This window comes from Erithacus rubecula, assembly GCF_903797595.1.
Source record: "Erithacus rubecula genome assembly, chromosome: 3".
Classification (NCBI taxonomy): Eukaryota; Metazoa; Chordata; class Aves; order Passeriformes; family Muscicapidae; genus Erithacus; species Erithacus rubecula.
The window spans coordinates 34,309,335-34,327,458 of NC_136689.1; the positions used below are offsets into that span (position 1 = coordinate 34,309,335).

At 38.7% G+C, this 18,124-nt stretch overlaps 3 protein-coding genes across 6 annotated transcripts in view; 1 reads left to right on the plus strand and 2 right to left on the minus strand.

Moving 5' to 3' along the window:
- Positions 1-325, minus strand: part of UMAD1 (UBAP1-MVB12-associated (UMA) domain containing 1) — a 78,733-nt gene extending 78,408 nt beyond the window's left edge. The window contains exon 1 of one of the 4 annotated variants that reach the window (XM_079299444.1): positions 283-325. The gene's annotated coding sequence lies outside the window, so the exon portion shown is untranslated. Of the gene's footprint in view, positions 1-257 lie in introns of all 4 variants that reach the window. The other 3 variants (XM_079299446.1, XM_079299445.1, XM_079299447.1) reach the window with 3 other exon arrangements.
- Positions 326-337: 12 nt separating this feature from the next.
- RPA3 (replication protein A3) lies at positions 338-3,862 on the plus strand. Its single transcript, XM_079299448.1, has 4 exons — positions 338-495; positions 713-787; positions 2,673-2,781; positions 3,278-3,862. Exons 1-4 carry the CDS (start codon positions 397-399, stop codon positions 3,358-3,360), a joined length of 366 nt encoding a protein of 121 aa, XP_079155574.1. The 5' UTR covers positions 338-396; the 3' UTR covers positions 3,361-3,862.
- Positions 3,863-6,188: 2,326 nt separating this feature from the next.
- Positions 6,189-17,975, minus strand: MIOS (meiosis regulator for oocyte development). Its single transcript, XM_079299428.1, has 11 exons — positions 17,884-17,975; positions 15,663-17,029; positions 15,367-15,465; positions 14,226-14,483; positions 13,209-13,378; positions 11,533-11,598; positions 10,786-10,944; positions 9,856-10,008; positions 8,478-8,682; positions 7,296-7,425; positions 6,189-7,080 (listed from the first exon to the last, which is right to left on the minus strand). Exons 2-11 carry the CDS (start codon positions 16,957-16,959, stop codon positions 6,984-6,986), a joined length of 2,634 nt encoding a protein of 877 aa, XP_079155554.1. The 5' UTR covers positions 16,960-17,029; positions 17,884-17,975; the 3' UTR covers positions 6,189-6,983.
- Between the last annotated feature and the right edge of the window lie 149 nt (positions 17,976-18,124).

Genomic DNA, 18,124 nt, shown 5'->3' on the forward strand with positions numbered 1-18,124 from the left:
TGCACTGTGCGTGATGCACAGGACGCCTTTTGCCCTCCTGGCTGCCAGGTACACTGCCAAATTGCACGTGAGCGGCACCAGTATGCGAAGGGAGAGGGAAAACGCCGGGGAGGGGAAATACGGGGCAATTTACAAGGATTAAAGGACAGGACCTGGCTGGAAGCTGACGGCCGGCTCCCCCGGCTTCCCCGGGGCTGGGCCCGGCCCCGCCGCCCTCCCCGCCGCGGCGGAACCACAGCCGCCCCTCCATCACCCACCCTCCCGCCGCCGAACCGCTCTCACCCGCTCCGCCTCCGCTTCCGGGTGGCCTCGGGCGGAGGGGAAGTCCCGCCCCGGCTGCCGCCTTCCCGGAGCCGCCGTCCCTCCCCCGGCGGAAGGCGGGAAGCGGCGCCGGCCATGGGTGACATCCACGAGGTGCCGCGGCCGCGCATCGCCACGGGGCAGCTGGCGCAGCACATCGGGCAGCCCGTCTGCTTCGTGGGGCGCGTCGAGAAGGTCGGGGGCTCCGGGGCGGCGGTGGGGCTGCCCCGCGGTGTGCGTGGTGCGGCCGGCGCCGTCCCCGCGGCTGCTGGCGGCTCCAGGCGGGCCGGGAGCGGGGCGGGAGGTGGCTGGCGCTGTGCGGGAAGGAGCTGCCCGAGGCCGCCGAGCTGCGGCGCTTCCCGGCGCCTTTGGAGGCCCAGTGGCTTTTCTAGACTTAAATGTTCTTTTGTAGATTCATCCTAGCGGGAAGCTTGTCGTGCTGACGGATGGACTCGGGAAACATACGACCGTGGAGCTGAGCGAGCCCGTAAGTTAGGGAATGCTTTGGAAATACTTGATGTCGCCTCTTGTGGATTCCGGAGGTTTTGGCTCTTCTGAAACCTTCCACGCTTTGAGTTTTTCCACCTCTATTTCTTGCATCTTTCAGCCAACCTGTAGTCTTACCCATGAGCTGCCTTGGTCTTCATCAATTTTCAGCTGGTGTTAAGAGATAGAATTCATTCCTTGTCAGACACTTCCCTGTCTGGATGTTTTGTCTTACTCTATTATTTCTTCACAGTGTAATATATTCCACAATTTATTAGCTTTATTTTAATTTCAATCTTTCCTCCCATTTTCTTGCTGCTTCTATAATCAAAAAGAATATGGTGTTTTCAAGAGTTTTTTTAGGTTAACATTGCTCCTCTTAGAACACTTGTCATAGCTTCACTTGTCCATAGTTAGCCTGAAGCATTCTTTCTTAAAAAAAAAAAAGCAATGAATGCAGTGGGTATAAGATTAGAACTATTGAACAAAAATACTGCTTCCTTTGTTATCACCTACCACAGATGGAATAACATTTCAGCATTTCTTTCTAAGTATGTTTTTTGCACCAAGAAATTTTGTAATTAAAGAGTTATTTTAATTGTGATGGCAAATGCTCTAACTTGACTCAGCACATGTGTATATTCACATCTTTTTCTCTGAATAAGTTTTTAAATGCTGAGAAACCTTAACCATTCCCATGGGAAAGAACTGCATATGGTATTCTCTCAGTCTTTCAAGACAAGAGTCTGTCCTTGTTGATGAACAATGCAGTTTAATCTGGCAGAGTTTTGTCTTATAACTGTGAAGAATGCTGATGTCAAACTGCAACAAAATGTCTCTTACCTTTTTCATGAGTTCCTGAAAACATTTCCTGCCTTGGATTGTTAAAAATACAGATGTTAGTATCTGACAAATGTTTCTGTAGTATTTCCTCTAACAGTGTAAGTGGTTGAGTTCCATAAAAGCAAAGCTGTAGTGCTGGGCACTTCAGTCTGTGTTCCACTGCCTTGGGAGAAACTGGTATGTGCAAAAACACGAGGCCAGGTTCACCTCTCCAGTTCACCCAATGTCAGTGGGAAAAGTAATAGATTTGCTAATTAAAATGCTTTCTAACTTTTTTCCCTTTTGATATATTTCACTGTTTGTGCACGTGTAGTTCCCTCTTTCAACAGAGGACCCCAAAATTATGGGGAGGGAATTATTCCAGAAGACTTACTAGAAAGTAAAAAATAAGACTAAAAAAAAAAAAGATAGGGAAAGAGCATTACCAAAACAGTACTGCACTGTTAAAATTTGTATCTTAAAAAGCAAAGAAAATGTTCAAGCTGTATTATTTTGGCATAAGATATAATTTATAGCCTTTTTTCCTTTATTCAACCAAAGGCTCATTAGTGACATTGTGTATGTATTCTGAACATTTGCTGACAGATTACTTAAGAAATGATTTCCAGATACACCTCCTTAATGTGCAACACTAACTGTTCTCCTCAACTCTGTTCAGAGTTCTATAATTGACACAGGCTTGAATGCAGTGCATTAAAATCAGAATTGTTCTCTGTGTCCTAGATTAGTCTCTGTTCAGTGATTAAATGACACAGTTGTATATATTTATGAACTGATATATTTTCTCAGATGTGTCTTCATTTTTTTTTTTGGTTGTTGGTATTGAATTGGCTATTACAAAACCTGTAAATCTGTAAGTGGATCAAGGTTTTTGTGGTTTTTTTTTGGGGGGAGGGTGACAGGGCTGTTCAGTAGTACTGTATTGTTTAATATGCAACAGAATCTATCATGAACAAACAATCAGTTGTGGGGAGTTCCTAGCTTTGCGATGAAAAGACCAGCTAATTAAGTGTTAGAAATTTCATCTTTGCTGTGTCTTCTAGCTGGATGAGGAGATTTCAGGAGTTATTGAAGTGGTGGGAAGAGTAACAAATCAGGCAACCATCATGTGTGCATCGTATGTCCAGTTCAGAGAAGATAAAAGTTCATTTGGTAAGTAAGAATATGCATCATGGCAAATTAATTTGGAGGTCTGAACTTGTCTTCAGTAAATAAGAAGGGAAAGAGCATAGTTACTTTTTTTACAGACAAGATCTTTCTTTAAGCTGCCAGATAAGGAGAGGGTGTAGAAAAGGAGGGTGTAATGAGAAAAGTTTTGTACCAAATATAGTGGTTTGCAGTTCAACTGTAGGGAGTGACTCAGTGCTGGAGCCAGTCTAGGTCATTGCTGTGGCCTGTTTGTTCTCCCACTCCTGACCATATGGTTCTCACCCTGCTCTGGACCTTGTGTGGTTGTGCAGCTAGCAGGCCTAAAATTTACTCTCCAGGAAACAAGCAATCAGTGTTCCTGCTGTGGGAAAATGGGAGCTTGAGGGAGACTGGGATCACTCAGCAATACTGCTTTAAAATAAGCAGTACTTGAATGTTGTCAGTGACTTGTGGGGAAGTGAGCTTATGCATTAAAACCATTTTCTTTGCCCTTTTTCAGATCTGGAACTCTACAATGAAGCACTAAAAATTATTCATGAATTCCCTGAGTACTTCCCGTTTGGTACTGGGAGGAAAACTTGATTTTTATTAGCATATAGTTAGACCTTCAGAGGAGACAACAGCACTGTGGTTTCTTGCCTGACAGCATGGTAACAGTTGCATTTATTTTCAACAAATATACTAAAAAGATACTGTTACATGTGCTACGTATTGCCTATGAAGAGTACTTTCTTTGAAAATGTATTTATTCAACAAGGAGAACAAATGTGAATGTCTCACTCACTCTATATATTTAACCGTTTTGCATCTATGAGGAGTGTTCTCCTGCAAGGCCAGACTTCTTAGAAATTTTGTAAGCATTCTTTTCTAGTTGGTAGAGGTTCTAGGATACATTACAGGAAACTAGTATGGAAAAAATTTGGTGGGGTTTCAGTATAAACATTTTTTATTTAATTTGCTTTGATATAAATTTATTGAATGGGGGGGTATTTTGCATCTTGAAAATGGTGTCTTCACCAATAAAAAAGATTCACTGCATTTAACCATTTGTGTCAGCATTAAATGTTAGTTTTATTTTCAGTGATATATGACAAGTCCTGTTCATTTTACCTGACCCATTAAATTTAACAAAGTGGAGTACAAGGTTCTTGCCTTTGCACTGATACTGAACAGTTGGAAGATGTCTAATTAAGCTTGAGGACTTCAAGCACAGTTGAAGTCCCATCACAGCCTTCATTCTTGGTTGGAGTCTAAGCAGCAGTACCAGGATTCAGCCAGCTTGTCATGGTGATTAAACATAGGAACTTCCAACAGCCCCTAATTTTGCTACTATCAAAGCTACTTACAACACTTAACAAATTTTTTGCATCACTTGAGGTAGCACATTTAAAGTAAAATTGAAATTTGGAAATATTCTGTGGGAATTAATGAAATATTTCAAAGTATTTCAAGTAAACTGTAGCCATGTTCATTAAACTTTCATACAAGAAGGTTTCAGGTTTAAGAGTTAGATTTAGTGCCTTAATAAGACTGCTAGCTTGGTGCTTATTTATAGACATCTCCATTATCAGCTGAGGAATATGTTTCAAAAACTTACACTTTGAACTCACTACAAACTGGAGGGATGATCAAGTTAACAGAGGAACTATTTTTTTCTCCCTCCCCACCTAGAAGGCAGATAGTGACACAATTACTCTCACTGGGAAGGAGGTCTTCTGAAGTAGGAAACAGTGTTGTTCAGAAAACAGAACACAAGATCCATGTGGCACAATACCATGCCCTGTTTATCACCACTCTGTTTAAGTGCTCAGTAGAACCAAATGTCATTCTTAATAACTATATGCATATTTTCCTACCATTTAAAACTATTTTGTTCTATTCTCCTTTAGAAAATTGGTATTTTGTGTGTGCATATACTCTGTAAAGTTTTATGTAGTTACCCACACCACCCATGCCCAGTGGAGCAGCCTGCCACTAGATGGCTTTAGTTCTTCAGAGACCAGCCTGGGGTATGAGGTCATGTGAGGGAAGGTTTGAACACACCAGCAGAGTTGAGCTGAGATTTACCAGGCAATAGTAAACAAAAAAATAACTGCAGCTAATAAAATGGTTGTAGCTATACTTTTTGTTAGAAAACAAGAAATCACCCCAAAAATGAGAGTTTTATTTAGAAACAAAACAAGGAAAAAAAACCCTGGTAATTAAAAAACAGACAGCTCTGCTTTGTAAATTTTGCAAATAGTGTAACTACTGACTTGAAATGCTGATTACTAATTGCAATTCATAGTGCCAGAATATGCACATTCATAATCCAAAACATGAGTATTAAAGTGAGCATGTAATTGAACTTAGTGATAGAATTTGACACACACAGTTATAGTGGAGGTGAAAACGTTATAGATGAATTTTCTTTACAAAAGAAAATGAGACACTGTATGTTGGTAGCTGCGTTTACTTCAACACAAAAATTACCAGGAAAATTTACTAAATGTTACTACATAAGAATAAAAAACAAACACTTGACACTTACCAATCCTCATTTACATATACCAAAACCTTTATTGCCTGTATTTATATAGATAGGGTACCATACTGTAAGCCCCAGTTTACATTTATAAATGGAGAACATTTTGAAGAGCTCTTCAACAGCAATGTGAAGTGTGCAAAAATACTGGAAAGAGAAATAAATATTCTAAAAAGAAAAAAAAAAGGAACTGCTCTCCCATGCTTAGAAATACCAAGTACCTCTTCGATTTCTACCTCTGAAAAAAAAATCTTTGCCAATTTTGGATCAAAATAAATGCAGCAGATGTATTACAACATTAATGCTAACTCAGAAAATACAAACCAAACTCCTGAATGTAATCTTGTACGCCCACAGAAAACATTTCCATATTTTATCTTCTTGAAACTACACTAGAGCACACAGAACTAGTGGTATATTACAATATATTCTCTTTAAAACAGCAATTTTCACAGTCCTGGCAAACAGTACCAGTTTATTGCTAACATTCCATTTAGTATTTCATAGCACACAAGTGTTGAGTAACTCATATACTGTAAATAAACACACACCAAGTAAACTGATGTTATTATCACATACCTTAAAACAGGTTTGGTTTTTCCCTAATTTGTGTGAATTTTGTTGCCTGCAAAGTCAAGGACAACAATACCAATTAGCTCCTAGCACAGTTATTAGCAAAATATCATTGGTACTCTCTCAAGTTATAATTCCAGCTGGTAATACATCTAGAAGTACTCTGATCAATTACTTAAAATTGGGAGCAGATGGGTGTTCACTAGAGACCAGAAGCAGGATTTATACAGGTTGATTCCACACTTCCCAGTATATTTCAGAAGTACAGGGAAATGCTGATTACCTCAAAGTTTTCAAATATTTCTGAAGTCAAAACTCTACACGTAATTTAAAACTTACATATTTACAAGTCTCCAGTCCTTGAGATTTCAGATCTTCACAGTATAAAGTTAAAAATTTATCAGATACAGCTTCCTATAGTTTACCTGCACTCTGCACTGAAACAGTCACATGGCTTCTTGGGGAGCTCTACTCTAGTCATTGCTAGGAGAGAAAACCCCCAAAATCTTTAGCAATAAAATTTGCATCAGCTAGATACGTAGCCTAGTTAAGTAAGAACTTGAATTGCCAAGATGTTGCTTTACTATCAACAAAACCTGGGAATAGAAGGAAATGGATTTTTCTTTTAAATAAAAATGTTTAGAAGACAGTTAGCAGTGGCACTTTGAATAAACTTACAAGGAAACAATCATTTGTATACAAAAGTGATCAAACAATGAACAGAGGAATCCACAGTACCACTTTGCTGTCTTCTTTTCAAGTGTTTATTTTGAAGGTCTGCTTTCACAGCATACAAACTCAGCTTTGAGAGCAATCAGCATTATCTTGAAAACTTTTTAAATAAAGGTCTTCTTTGGATTTTAGCAAATCCAAAGAGTCCACAATTCCAGGAGTGCATTTCTTCACTCTTCTGAATAAGGGCCACATACTGCTCAGAGGCTCACTTCAGGAATAACTGTTTCTACCAAGCACAGTCATACACACATCATTTTACTACTTTGATAGCAATTTATTTTTTCACAGTAAGTCACAAATTACCTTTGTCTAAAATATTTGCTTGGACTAGGATGGACATCCATTAGAGGAGCCACACATTTTCCAACAGTTTTTATGCCTGGACAGTCTCTGCTGGAACAAGATTCCCTGTTGTATCCAGCTGCATACACTTACAAGAGCAGGCAGAAACTGGGCACTCAGTATGGTCCCTAAACAGCAACAGCCAAAAAAAAAGAAAAAACAGGTAAAATAATTTTGCAATTATACATTTAACTATGTGCAGAGGTATAGTATCTCAGAAAAACTCAGTATCATAGTTCAGTTTTATTATTTAAACTTTGAAATTATAGATACAGGGAAGGAGATGTGTTCTATTCAGTGCAGAACACACACATGAAATAACCAAATTTTAAAATCAACTTACCTGAACCAGCTCAGCATATGACCAGCATGTCCACCATGCCTACAGTTGTGACACCAAGTAAACCAGTTGTTGAACTGGGCTAACTTCTTGTCTTTGCTAAGATCCACTTTTTCATCTGACTTGGATCCTCCTGTCAAGAGGAAAACCCACCCCCACAAATATGGCTGTAAGTCATTACACTTCATTTATATTTCAGTCCCAGCAACACCATTAAAATAATTCTGAAATTAAGAACATTATGTGAAAAAACATCCTGATTTTAAAACAGAAGTCAGTAAAAATATTAAGAACTGGAAGAATGCCAGAAAATAATTAGACTGCTATGATATGCTAAACTTGCCTATTGAACAAATTTTACAGACAGAATCTCCATCAATGTTGATTTATGCCTTATTGATTGATTTATATTTCAGTGAATTATGGGCCTGTTCTGTTGCAAATGAAATCTTCTGCTTCAGGAAAAAAATCAACAAAATCTAAGTTATGAATTGGAACAAATACAATATAGAAGTCATAACAAAGATCAGCGAAAGAATGAGAAGAGGTAAATAAACATGACAACTATACAGCTGCTCATGGCTCTGTAATAAGACTCACTTAAAAATAAGGTCAAAATCATTTTTGTTTAGACATTATATAATACCAAGCCAAAGGCATTTAGAACCAAATGATTCTAGTCATAATACCACTTAGCTGTGACAACATGACCCATGCTTTCGTTCACAATCAGTAAGAGAAAGTACACCACACCCCTCTTCCAGCTAAAAATTAATTAATTTACATTCAACGATTTGTGTAGCATGCCTACAAGTCATCTCAAGAAAACACACTCCCCATTGCTTTCAGTTGTAAAGCTCACAATACTGATCCTCACAATACTTGGATCTTTACATCAGTCTAACCATGACATTTGACTGACATTCTCAAGGAAAACTGCCAGAACCAAGTAACTATGCATACCGTCTGATCCTTAAGAACTGAAATATAGGTTTCATCATACAATTAGATAGGATGTAAAGAAGTTCTCAATTATGGTCCCTCTCCCTTCAAAATGATAAGTATGAATATTTACAGTATAAATATTAAAAAAAAAAAAGTGCAACAGAAGACCTTTCAGTAGGAGCTGCTAATTTGGCCTCTAACTAGTCCTGCAGCTGAGTAACTAAACCCACTGTGTCATACCTGGACAGCTGGAAACTGGTGTTCCCATATTTATCAAGCAAAGTGCACAGCGGGGAAGGGGCTTCCGGCAACCAGGACAGCTGGTAACTTTTGACTTGGTTGGTGAACCGCTGACTCCGTACTGGCTAAAACCTCGCCCCTGATGAGGAATAGCTGAACAGCTGTAAGAGATTGATTTTCCACAGAAATTGCAACTCACAAACACCTAAAGAGAACAAATGCCCATTAATTTTTTGGTTTGTTTCCACTTTTACTACACCTGTGAGTGAATCCATTCAAGCTAATTAACATTTATTTACCAGATATTCTAGAGAGTGCCCTGGAAAGCCAAGGCTACTTGTGAAGGAGTTCTTAACATCTTGGCTTATAGATGAGGCACACAGCCCTGAGAAGCAGGCCCTTAATGATGCTCACTAACTTCAAAATGACATAAAAACATGCACAATTCCTCAAACTTTGAAAGGTATTATTTAAGATAACACAAACTGTATCTTCAGTAATGGAAAAAATTAGGTTTACTCTACTTACTATATAAAGTCTGTTTTCTCCCTCGTTATAGTCAGATGACTCACACTACAATCCCCAACATAAGGATTATCCTAATATGATTTATCCCTCTGTTACAAGTTGAGACTTGACACCAAGGAGCACATATTTTAAATTCTTTAGGGCTATTTATGTTAACAATGTAAGGAAGGACCAGTAAATTCAACTCCCTCCTTCTTGGAACAACTCTGCTTAAACAGCTGTGACTGAAAAATGAATTCAAACCCAGCTTTCCTCAGAAACTCTCAGGCCCTAAAGCTCATAGTGAACATACTTAGCAGACATGAGAGAGTAAAAGGTGCCATGGTAAGACCATGTTAGCTGAAACTGCCACAAGATGTTAAGAAGATAGCATTTGGGCAGGGTGTTAGTTTTTGGATCAGTGTATGTTCAGAACTGATAATGAAAGTTGCTGCTCTTGACTTTAGTTTCAGGTTCAAGGGCCTCAAAACAGTTTCAAGGTTTTTTTTCAATTAAAACAAAAGCAATGTGAACTAGTTCCAAGGTTTCAGCATCAGTCTCTGAACATTGAATTCAGCTGGGTGATACATCTCTGATTTCATTTTTCAGCATGTGAGAGAAAAAAATCAAATGACTTTCCAGTTTCCCCAGAAGGAAAGTGTTCATATGTTACAGTTTCTGAAAGACCTGTTATTTGAAAAACAAAGTGACACCTCCTTTTTAGGGCAGACTAAGTTGAAATCTTTCTTTTGCACATAAATCCTCATGAAAACCAAGATATGGCCAGCAAGGTTTTGGTTTTTTTTTTACAGAGGTACCATGCCACATTCTTTTCTGGACTGGTCATATTTCATATAAGATTTATATTTACCTGGGCTAAAGGCTTTGAGCTGGGATCCAGCTTACTCCTATGGATATCAAATTCTGCACGTTTATGCCAAAACCTCCAAGCATCTAAGAGATTCCTGTAGTTCTCAATCCAGTACTGAACTCTTTCATCCTTAAGTACATCTGATGGAGAACCCTAACATAGGCAGGAAAAAATGTCAGGCACACATTAAAGACACACAATACATATTACTCAGTTTTTCAAAAGAAGTGTACTACAAGATATAAGAAGTGTACTACAGGATATAAGAAACTATAATACAGTGTCATTTATCCTGAAGATGAATTTCTGTTTAATTGTAATGTGAGTTTGATAAATGTTTCCTTCAGTTTCTCTCTGGTTGAAAATACTTGTGCTGCCATGTCCTCCTAAGAACTCAAGTCTGTGAGATGAAGGATTTGAAAGTCTGTCACATATCACAATGTGTATCATTGTCATGACTGCATATGCAATTAAATACACCACTGGCAATAGCTGCTATGGTGTAAGGGCCAAGATAAGTCCATTATTAAAAAAACCCAAACCCAAAGCCTACAAACAAACAAAAAACCTCACTTTTGTTCTCTACCAAAATCCTGAAAACAACAAAAAAAGATGAAAATGGAAACACACCAGCAATAAGCAGATAAATGAGTATTCCCAGTTCAGCTAGTGAAAAGGACTAAATTTTTTTTTGTCTCTTTCCCCTACTATCTCCTCAAGATAGCTCAACCAGAGAGTATGAAGACATATACTTACCAGTTAACACTGAGTTTCAAGTGACTCCACAAAAAAAAAAAAGAAAAACAAAAACCAACCAATTGTCCCAATTTAATACAGAAAATACTTTTTAGTTCACAAGATTCAATACCCTGATAAAGAAACTACATTTAGTTTTCCTCCATAAAATTTATTTTGGAGTGAAACACTAACCTGTAGCATGCAATAGCTTGCTGTCTGGACATCTCCAGTTCTGTCAACATAACTTTCCATCAAGTCAACTCCATCTTTTGTCAGCCCTGTTAACAGTATTCCCTCCAAATTCCCAGCCTCCTTCATTTCATTTGTCAGCTTTTCAATAAACCTGTTGAGCTATAAAAAATATATATGAAGAAATATATAAATACATGTAAAAACCAGTATCTGCTGCTAACAATGCATTGCTTGCTGGATGTTATGCAGAAAAAATTATATTACTATATTGTATGTCACTGCATGAAATCAAGTGTTTATTTATAAACTTTAAGCTTCCTGATAGAAAACACAAAGAAAGAGGTATGTATTCTTTGAATAGTTTGGTGAATTTAAAATAGAACATTTTTGCTGCAAAACCAAACCAGAGTTTGAGAGAACATTAACACTTCTATAAATAGAAATATTTCCAGTAAAACAGGCATACAGTTAAGGCAACTGCATTTGAACTACCATGTAATGAATACTCACAAAAACCTCCAAAACCAGAAAACCAATAAAGCCCCCAAATCAACCAACTAAAAACCAAATCAAAAATAAAGCTGAAAGTAAAAACTAAAAACCACATTATACCATACCTTATATACTATTGTGATAAGAAAAAACAAATCACTCATGACTCATTCACCCCTCTACCCCAGAGTTTCTTCTGCCTCTGAATAGAACCTAATTTAAAAAGTTTCTTTAAATGTGTAACCACAAACTTACCTGAGCATCATTGAGGAACTTGCAAGCAAATGCCACTCTGTCTCGTACAGCTACATTATTTTCATACTTTAGAGAGAAAAATGGTAATACCAACATCAGACATGTTTCCATTTTTCCAACATGTTGTAAAAATCAGAAGACTTTCACTACTGTCTGTCTAATACAATGAAATTGACTGTGCACAAAAATGTGACATTTGGAGAAGGCTAATTCTAAATATCAGCTTATTGTTTGTCCTCAGATATAAGTATCAGAGGGAGACTGCAGGTATGGGAACAATCTACTGGGAAAGCCTGGTACAACACATCCTACACAATTTATGAAACTCTGCAAAAATAAACTTTGCAAGTCCTATAGAGGACTTAGTGCTTCCAGCATGTATAGCCAGGAGTCCCACCAAGTCACAGGCAGAAAAAAATACAAATCAAGTTCCATTTACTGTATCTACAAAATAACTAGCTTAACCACTCTATTCCTTCCTTAAATTGCAAACAAAAGTTAACAAAGCAAACAAAACAACTCAAGCAAACAAAAACTAAACATACAGAATTAATTTCTCAGAAGTATATTAACACTTGAGGTCCAGAAGTGTATCTATATTTACTTTTTACTTTATAAACACTTTACTATATGTAACACTGAAGAAAAAAATACTTCTCTATATTAATTCTCACACTTAGCTATGCCCATAATCTTCCTTCTGATATTCTCAAATTAGAAATTATAACTGATATTGCCCGAACAAGATGTGCTTGGCAAAATCTTCCATGAAGACTTCAACAGGTCTCAGTGAAGGAAAAATTAAAATTAAAACTAAACAACACCTTATCATGTGCGAATTGACAGTTCATCAATAAAAAAATCTATAAAATTATTACCCAACATTCAGAGAACAACAATACTCTCTCTCAAAGACAGACAAAAAAAATAATTCTGGTTTCTCTCCCCTGTGATTCTTACCTCTTTTATTTTTCATTCCCCTAAGAGCATCAAATTATAACAACATCACTTCTAACAGCTTTGGGTCAATTACTCTGCTGCATTACAGGAGTTCTCTCCTAGGCTAAATAATTCTTGCTGAATCAAGTATTTCTACTGTACTCTAACCAGTAATCAAGTCTGTTAACTTCTCCAAAGGCTCAAAGTGTCTCATGATTAAATATTTAGTTTGCCCTTTAAATGGCAGAAACTCAGGAACTACTTGATTTACTGTTTCAACGAAGTGAAATTATTTTAATAAGTAAGCAAGAAAAAATAAAATACAATTCAATGCAAATGTAGCTTGAGGCAAGTTCTGCAAACTCCTCTGCATTTAGCTTGCTTTTTGCAATTTCATTATTAATCTCTCTTCTGTTTCTTCTCATTGCTTACATTATTTTGATAATGTGTTTCTAGAGGTTTTATAGCTCCATGCTAAAAACAAAATTTCTCTGAAAAAAAGTATTAACTATAATTGATATTTTGGTGATTCATGCATGACTTATTCACTAACATAACATTCATTATGAGATGTCTCTTTTGCAGAAGAAAATGCTATTTGCCAGCACCAGGATAACGGAATAAGTTTTAATTTGATTCATTCTTGCAGTATATTGCACTCCCCCAACATATGTGCATGTTATCTATACACTCCTATTGCATAAAGAAATTTTAACCTAACATGGAAATTTACTCACCAAAACACCATCATATGAACCAGACTCACTGGTCAGGAAAGCAAACATAGCACACAAGTAGGGATTGTTCAGCTGCAGCCTTAGAGTACTGCACATTTCTCTCCAAAGTGAGTTCTTCTCATCTGTGTAGCCTGACAGAGCCATTGCTACTACATTAAGGTTCAGATCACCTGGTTTATGAAAATCAGTGAAACAAGATTATTCAAATTAAGGACATTTTAAAAATCCCTTTAAAACTGTAAATGAAAGCATCCATTTGAAACACAATGATTTGTCAGGATGTAACACAAAATGCAATATAATTAACCTAAATTAATGTGCATACACTATCACATATAATAGATCTTGCTTTAAATGCATCTGTTTGGGTAAGTTAGCATCTACATGCATGACAGCCTCTTTAAAAAACATCACACTACTGGTGGTATTTTGAAATAGCTATGATAAATGATTGTCATTATCATAATTCATACCCACAAGAAGTGAAAAGAAAGGATTTTATATCCAGTCATTGTTTAACAGACCTAGCTGGAGGGTGAAAAGAAGGGGTATACAGAAGTTTTCAAGTAAGAAAAATGCAAAAAAATGCAAAAAAATCCTAAAAACGCAAAAACTATTTAATCTAAATATTCATTCTGTCAGCAAGTTCAGTTTTATTCTTGAATTTGAAAATAGCATGCCTATATTCTGAACCCTTCCTCTGGAAAGCAGAGACAGACACTCTTTCCCTCAGCAATTCCATTGAAGTAAAAATAGTCCCACTAGTTCTGAACATATGTCTTTCTGGAGGCTTTTATCAGTAGAAAATTCTGAAACATATGATCTATTTTAAATAGACAGCATGGCATATGGTAGTCTGGTGAGTGAAATATCAGGATTTGTCAAGCTTCAATACAAGTGTTTCAAGTAACAATTTTACAACACAACACAACAGGCATCTATCTTCCATAATTCTGTTAACAGAAAAAATCTACTAATGTGATACAGTGCCAAAATATGACTAAACACAATACACACCTTTTCCTGAGGAAGCCCCTTTATTCAGAATTTGTATTGCTCGCCGTATGTCCAAGTTAAAAAGTGCTACAGCAGCAGCTCGCTCCCAGTCTCCTTCCTGTTCCAATGAATTTAGGAAAGGTTCCACATCTAAGTCTGTTCCCTTCTTTATCCACCCACAGAGCTGCAAAGCCAAAGATCTCTCCTCACTCAGATATTGAATAATATCTGCCTGTCTATCAGATCCACTCCTGCTGTGCCTGAGGTTCTCTGTTGTTCCTAGAAATGAGAAATAAATTAAATTATGCTTAAATCACAGTTTCAGTTGCAATCACAACACAAGGCTTTGATTTCAATCATAAAGCAGGGTACAAAAGCTGAGTATCACATTTTAGTATTTTAACATTGCTTTCAACTCCATGGTAAGGAGCAGCATGCACAAAATTGTTTTGATTTGCTAGGAATTATGCACCTAAGCTTGACACCTCAGAGTTTTTTCTTTCTTCTACAACTTGTTATATTTGACAGTTCTCAGTATGATCAAATTGAAAATACATAATACACAGTCAAGCACCTGTTCTACCACTTCTCAGCCAGCATCAATGTGTTAGGAACTTTCCCACCACTGAAAACTCCTTTTTTTGCTCAAAGAAGCATAGTTATTAATAAGACATATACTAAGAGAGAAAGAAATATCCAAATAATAAATTGTACCAAGAAAAATTTCAGCAATCATGAGAGGCAGAATGTGATGAACCAGGGGCGATCACCACTTCAGAACTGGTCAGCTTATTTAAATGTTGTTGTACAAATGTTCTTAATACAGCAAAGTCACCTTTCCAGAGCTACACCCTGATTGGAGCTTTGAAAAATACAATAGTTATACAGAGAGCAAGAATTCTTAGTGCCATAGTCAAAACTCAAATGTTTGAAATAGTTCAAAGATTTACTTCTGAGTATACTATGTTTCCACAATTGACTTTTCAAGAACACAGAAAACTCTGGAAATTACTGTTAACTTACATTATTAAAACATCAACAGAAATAGTTTGTTTGGATATTTTTACATAGCCTCTTTGAACAATTACCAAAGACAAACCCATGAGTGCATCATTCTGCAAACATACTACAATAATACTTAGCAAAGTTGGAACATTCTTACCCAAAGATGACTTCACAATTGATTTAATGCCAGCGTAAACTAAGGGACCTTTGTTTCCTGTAAGTTTTTGATCCATATCTTCAGTATACTGCTTCATAAGTATTTTCATGTATAGGAAGCAAAATTTTTCACAAAAAGTGTTTTTAAAAATTTAAAATCACAACCTGTTAACATACAGAAAGTATTTACAGGATGTTGCATTGAATTTAAAGATTTTAATGTATTTTATGTAAGTGATTTACATATAGGGGTATACTACTTCCTTAGGACAAGAGCTACAATATAATAAAGGATATAATGCAGAGTGTACCAAAGTGATTTCAGCTGAGGATCTTCATTTCCAGCTAGGAGGTGATTTCTCCAAACTTGTTCAGTATCAAGACCATACCTTGACAGAGCTCTGAGGCGCATTTTGGTTGCTATGTCTTTCTCCAAGGAACTAGCCTTTCCTTCCTCTGTACACTCATACAAATGTCGTCCACAAGCCCACATTAAGGATGTCACTGGGCTCCATGCAAGAGAAATTCTTTCAAAAACTGTGAAGTCAGACATAGTCCTGTTGGGAGTCACTACTACCATTCGATTTTGACTTGTGGGATGCCAGGCAAATGAAGCAATGTAATTTTCACATGGTTGGACGCTTCTTTCAATTATTGTCGGCTCAGTTTCATCTCCAATAGGGGTGGGAGTATGCTGCATGTCATACAGTCTAATGATGTTACTATCCCTTGTTAAAGTAGCTAACAGTCCTGTCCTTGTTGGACACCATGCAACTTTTGTTAAGGGTTTTGGTTGTTCTGTCAGGGTAAGAACAGGCTTTTCAAACTTTCTTAAATCCCATATGGCAACCTGACCTTCATAGAAGGAAGCGACACGATCGTGGAAATAGGGATCAACAGTCACTCCCTGGACAGCCTTGGTGTTTACAAATATTTTTTGGCTTGTGTTCCTAAGATCAAAGATAGCCAGATTTCGATGCATACCAGCCAATAGCAGCTTCTGATCCCGTGGAAGCCAACAGAGAGAGAGACAAGCATCATTCTGTCCTAATTCATACAGTGGTTTTGTTACTACCAGGCCTGCTTCTGCATCTCCTGCTGAAAGCCTTACTTTCTCTGTAGCAACTGCAGTCTCTGGGGCATATTTGCTGCTGATATCCCAAATCAGGACTGAAAAGTCAGCCCTATGTTTATCTAACCCAGCAGCAAGCCAATTGCTATCCAGTGGATTCCACGCCAGGGTATTGCACTGCCGAGCGTGTTTGGGAACAAACTCTTTGCCTATCAAATCTTTAGACTTTGAGTTGTGATCTTGCCCCAGGCTGGTAAGTACCACTCGGCCATTGGCCTGTCCAACAGCAAGGAGACATTCAGGATCATACTTGGGATACCAAGCCACACATTTCATGTAGGGTGTATCCGAATTTATTGACAGCAGCGTAGCCGTAGTTTCCTCCGACAAGCGCAAGGACCCTGCCTTGAGTTCTGAACTCACAGCAGAGTCAATGTGATAAAGGCTCAGCTCTGAATCGCACACAACAAATCTGTCAACGTGGTGTGGGGCCCACAGGATATCGGGTTTGGAGCCACTCATGGCTAGGGTGAGCTGACACACAATTTAAGCTCTGCTAAGAAGATTCAGGTGATATCCATGCATACGGAAACTGTTGAGAAAATTGTAGGAATGTTATCAAAACCCAAGTCCTTTTTCAATCTGAAAACATCATTAAATAAACCCGAATTATTTTTAGCCCAAGATTTTAACTTGTAACACAAATCATTAAACATTCTCCTCACAGCACACACTAGTTTTCCTGGTATGTATGTACTGAGACAAAACCAACACGGCCACCTACAAACTGATGACAACAGTATTTTCTGTGTTTACAAACTCCACACCAGTATTAAGCAAGAAGACATTACCCAAGCTCCACTGTGGCAGGATATGTGGGTGTGCCGCTGGGAAAGAGCCACTCCCTCAAACATCTAGAAGAGAATTTCCCTGCCTAATTAAAATGCATTAAGTGATAAAATTAGAGTCTGTCAGTTTGACCTAAAGCCTGCTCCATAGGCTGGAAAGGCTTACTCTCTTGGAAGATTTCAACTGAAATTCAAACTTTCATCTTATTGCAGAGTTTGTAATCCCACTACCTGCCCCAGTGCTACCTTCCAAATAGACATATTACTGTCAAAACTCCCTGGGCATTTTTAGTGATTTCACAATCCCTACACGTGCCTGCATGCAAACAGACCCCACAGATCCTATACACCTCTGCCACTATTGTGGAAAAGGACATGCAAGATCGGAAAGTATGAAAGAAAAGCATTATATACTCCACTTGGGCCGCCTCTGTGTGCCTGCAGATCACCCCCCCTCCCGCCTCCGAAGGGGCGCAGGGCGCCTGGCCTCAACCCGCTCGGAGCGCCAAGGCAGCCGCAAGAGCGAACGGGAGCCGGGAGGCGGCCACCCTCCCTCCCTCCCTCCCTTTTTCCGTTCCCGGGCGCGGCAGCCGCTCACCCAGCCCGCGGGAGGCTCCGGCCCGGCCGCCGCCAGCGGCCCCGCCGCCCGGGCAGGGGAACGCGGAGCGCAGGAGAGCTTCCGGCTGCGGCCGCGCTTCCGGCGCGCCGCGGAAGCGGAAGCACCGCGCGGGAGAAGCGCTTCCGGCCCCGGGCCGCGCTCATCCCTCCGTCGGCTCCCGGTGCCGCAGCGTCTGTGGGCGGGCCGGGAGCGGGGAGAGCCCCGCGATGGAGAGAGCCGC

Excerpts from the sequence above, each read along its gene's own strand:
- RPA3 (XM_079299448.1), top strand. The coding sequence starts at position 397 with ATGGGTGACATCCACGAGGTGCCGCGGCCGCGCATCGCCACGGGGCAG. Across the intron at positions 496-712 it reads TCGTGGGGCGCGTCGAGAAG|ATTCATCCTAGCGGGAAGCT; the intron begins GTCGGGGGCTCC and ends GTTCTTTTGTAG. Across the intron at positions 2,782-3,277 it reads AGAAGATAAAAGTTCATTTG|ATCTGGAACTCTACAATGAA; the intron begins GTAAGTAAGAAT and ends GCCCTTTTTCAG.
- MIOS (XM_079299428.1), bottom strand. The coding sequence starts at position 16,959 with ATGAGTGGCTCCAAACCCGATATCCTGTGGGCCCCACACCACGTTGAC. Across the intron at positions 11,599-13,208 it reads GTTCATATGATGGTGTTTTG|TATGAAAATAATGTAGCTGT; the intron begins GTGAGTAAATTT and ends TTCTCTCTAAAG. Across the intron at positions 8,683-9,855 it reads GCTCAAAGCCTTTAGCCCAG|GTGTTTGTGAGTTGCAATTT; the intron begins GTAAATATAAAT and ends TGTTCTCTTTAG.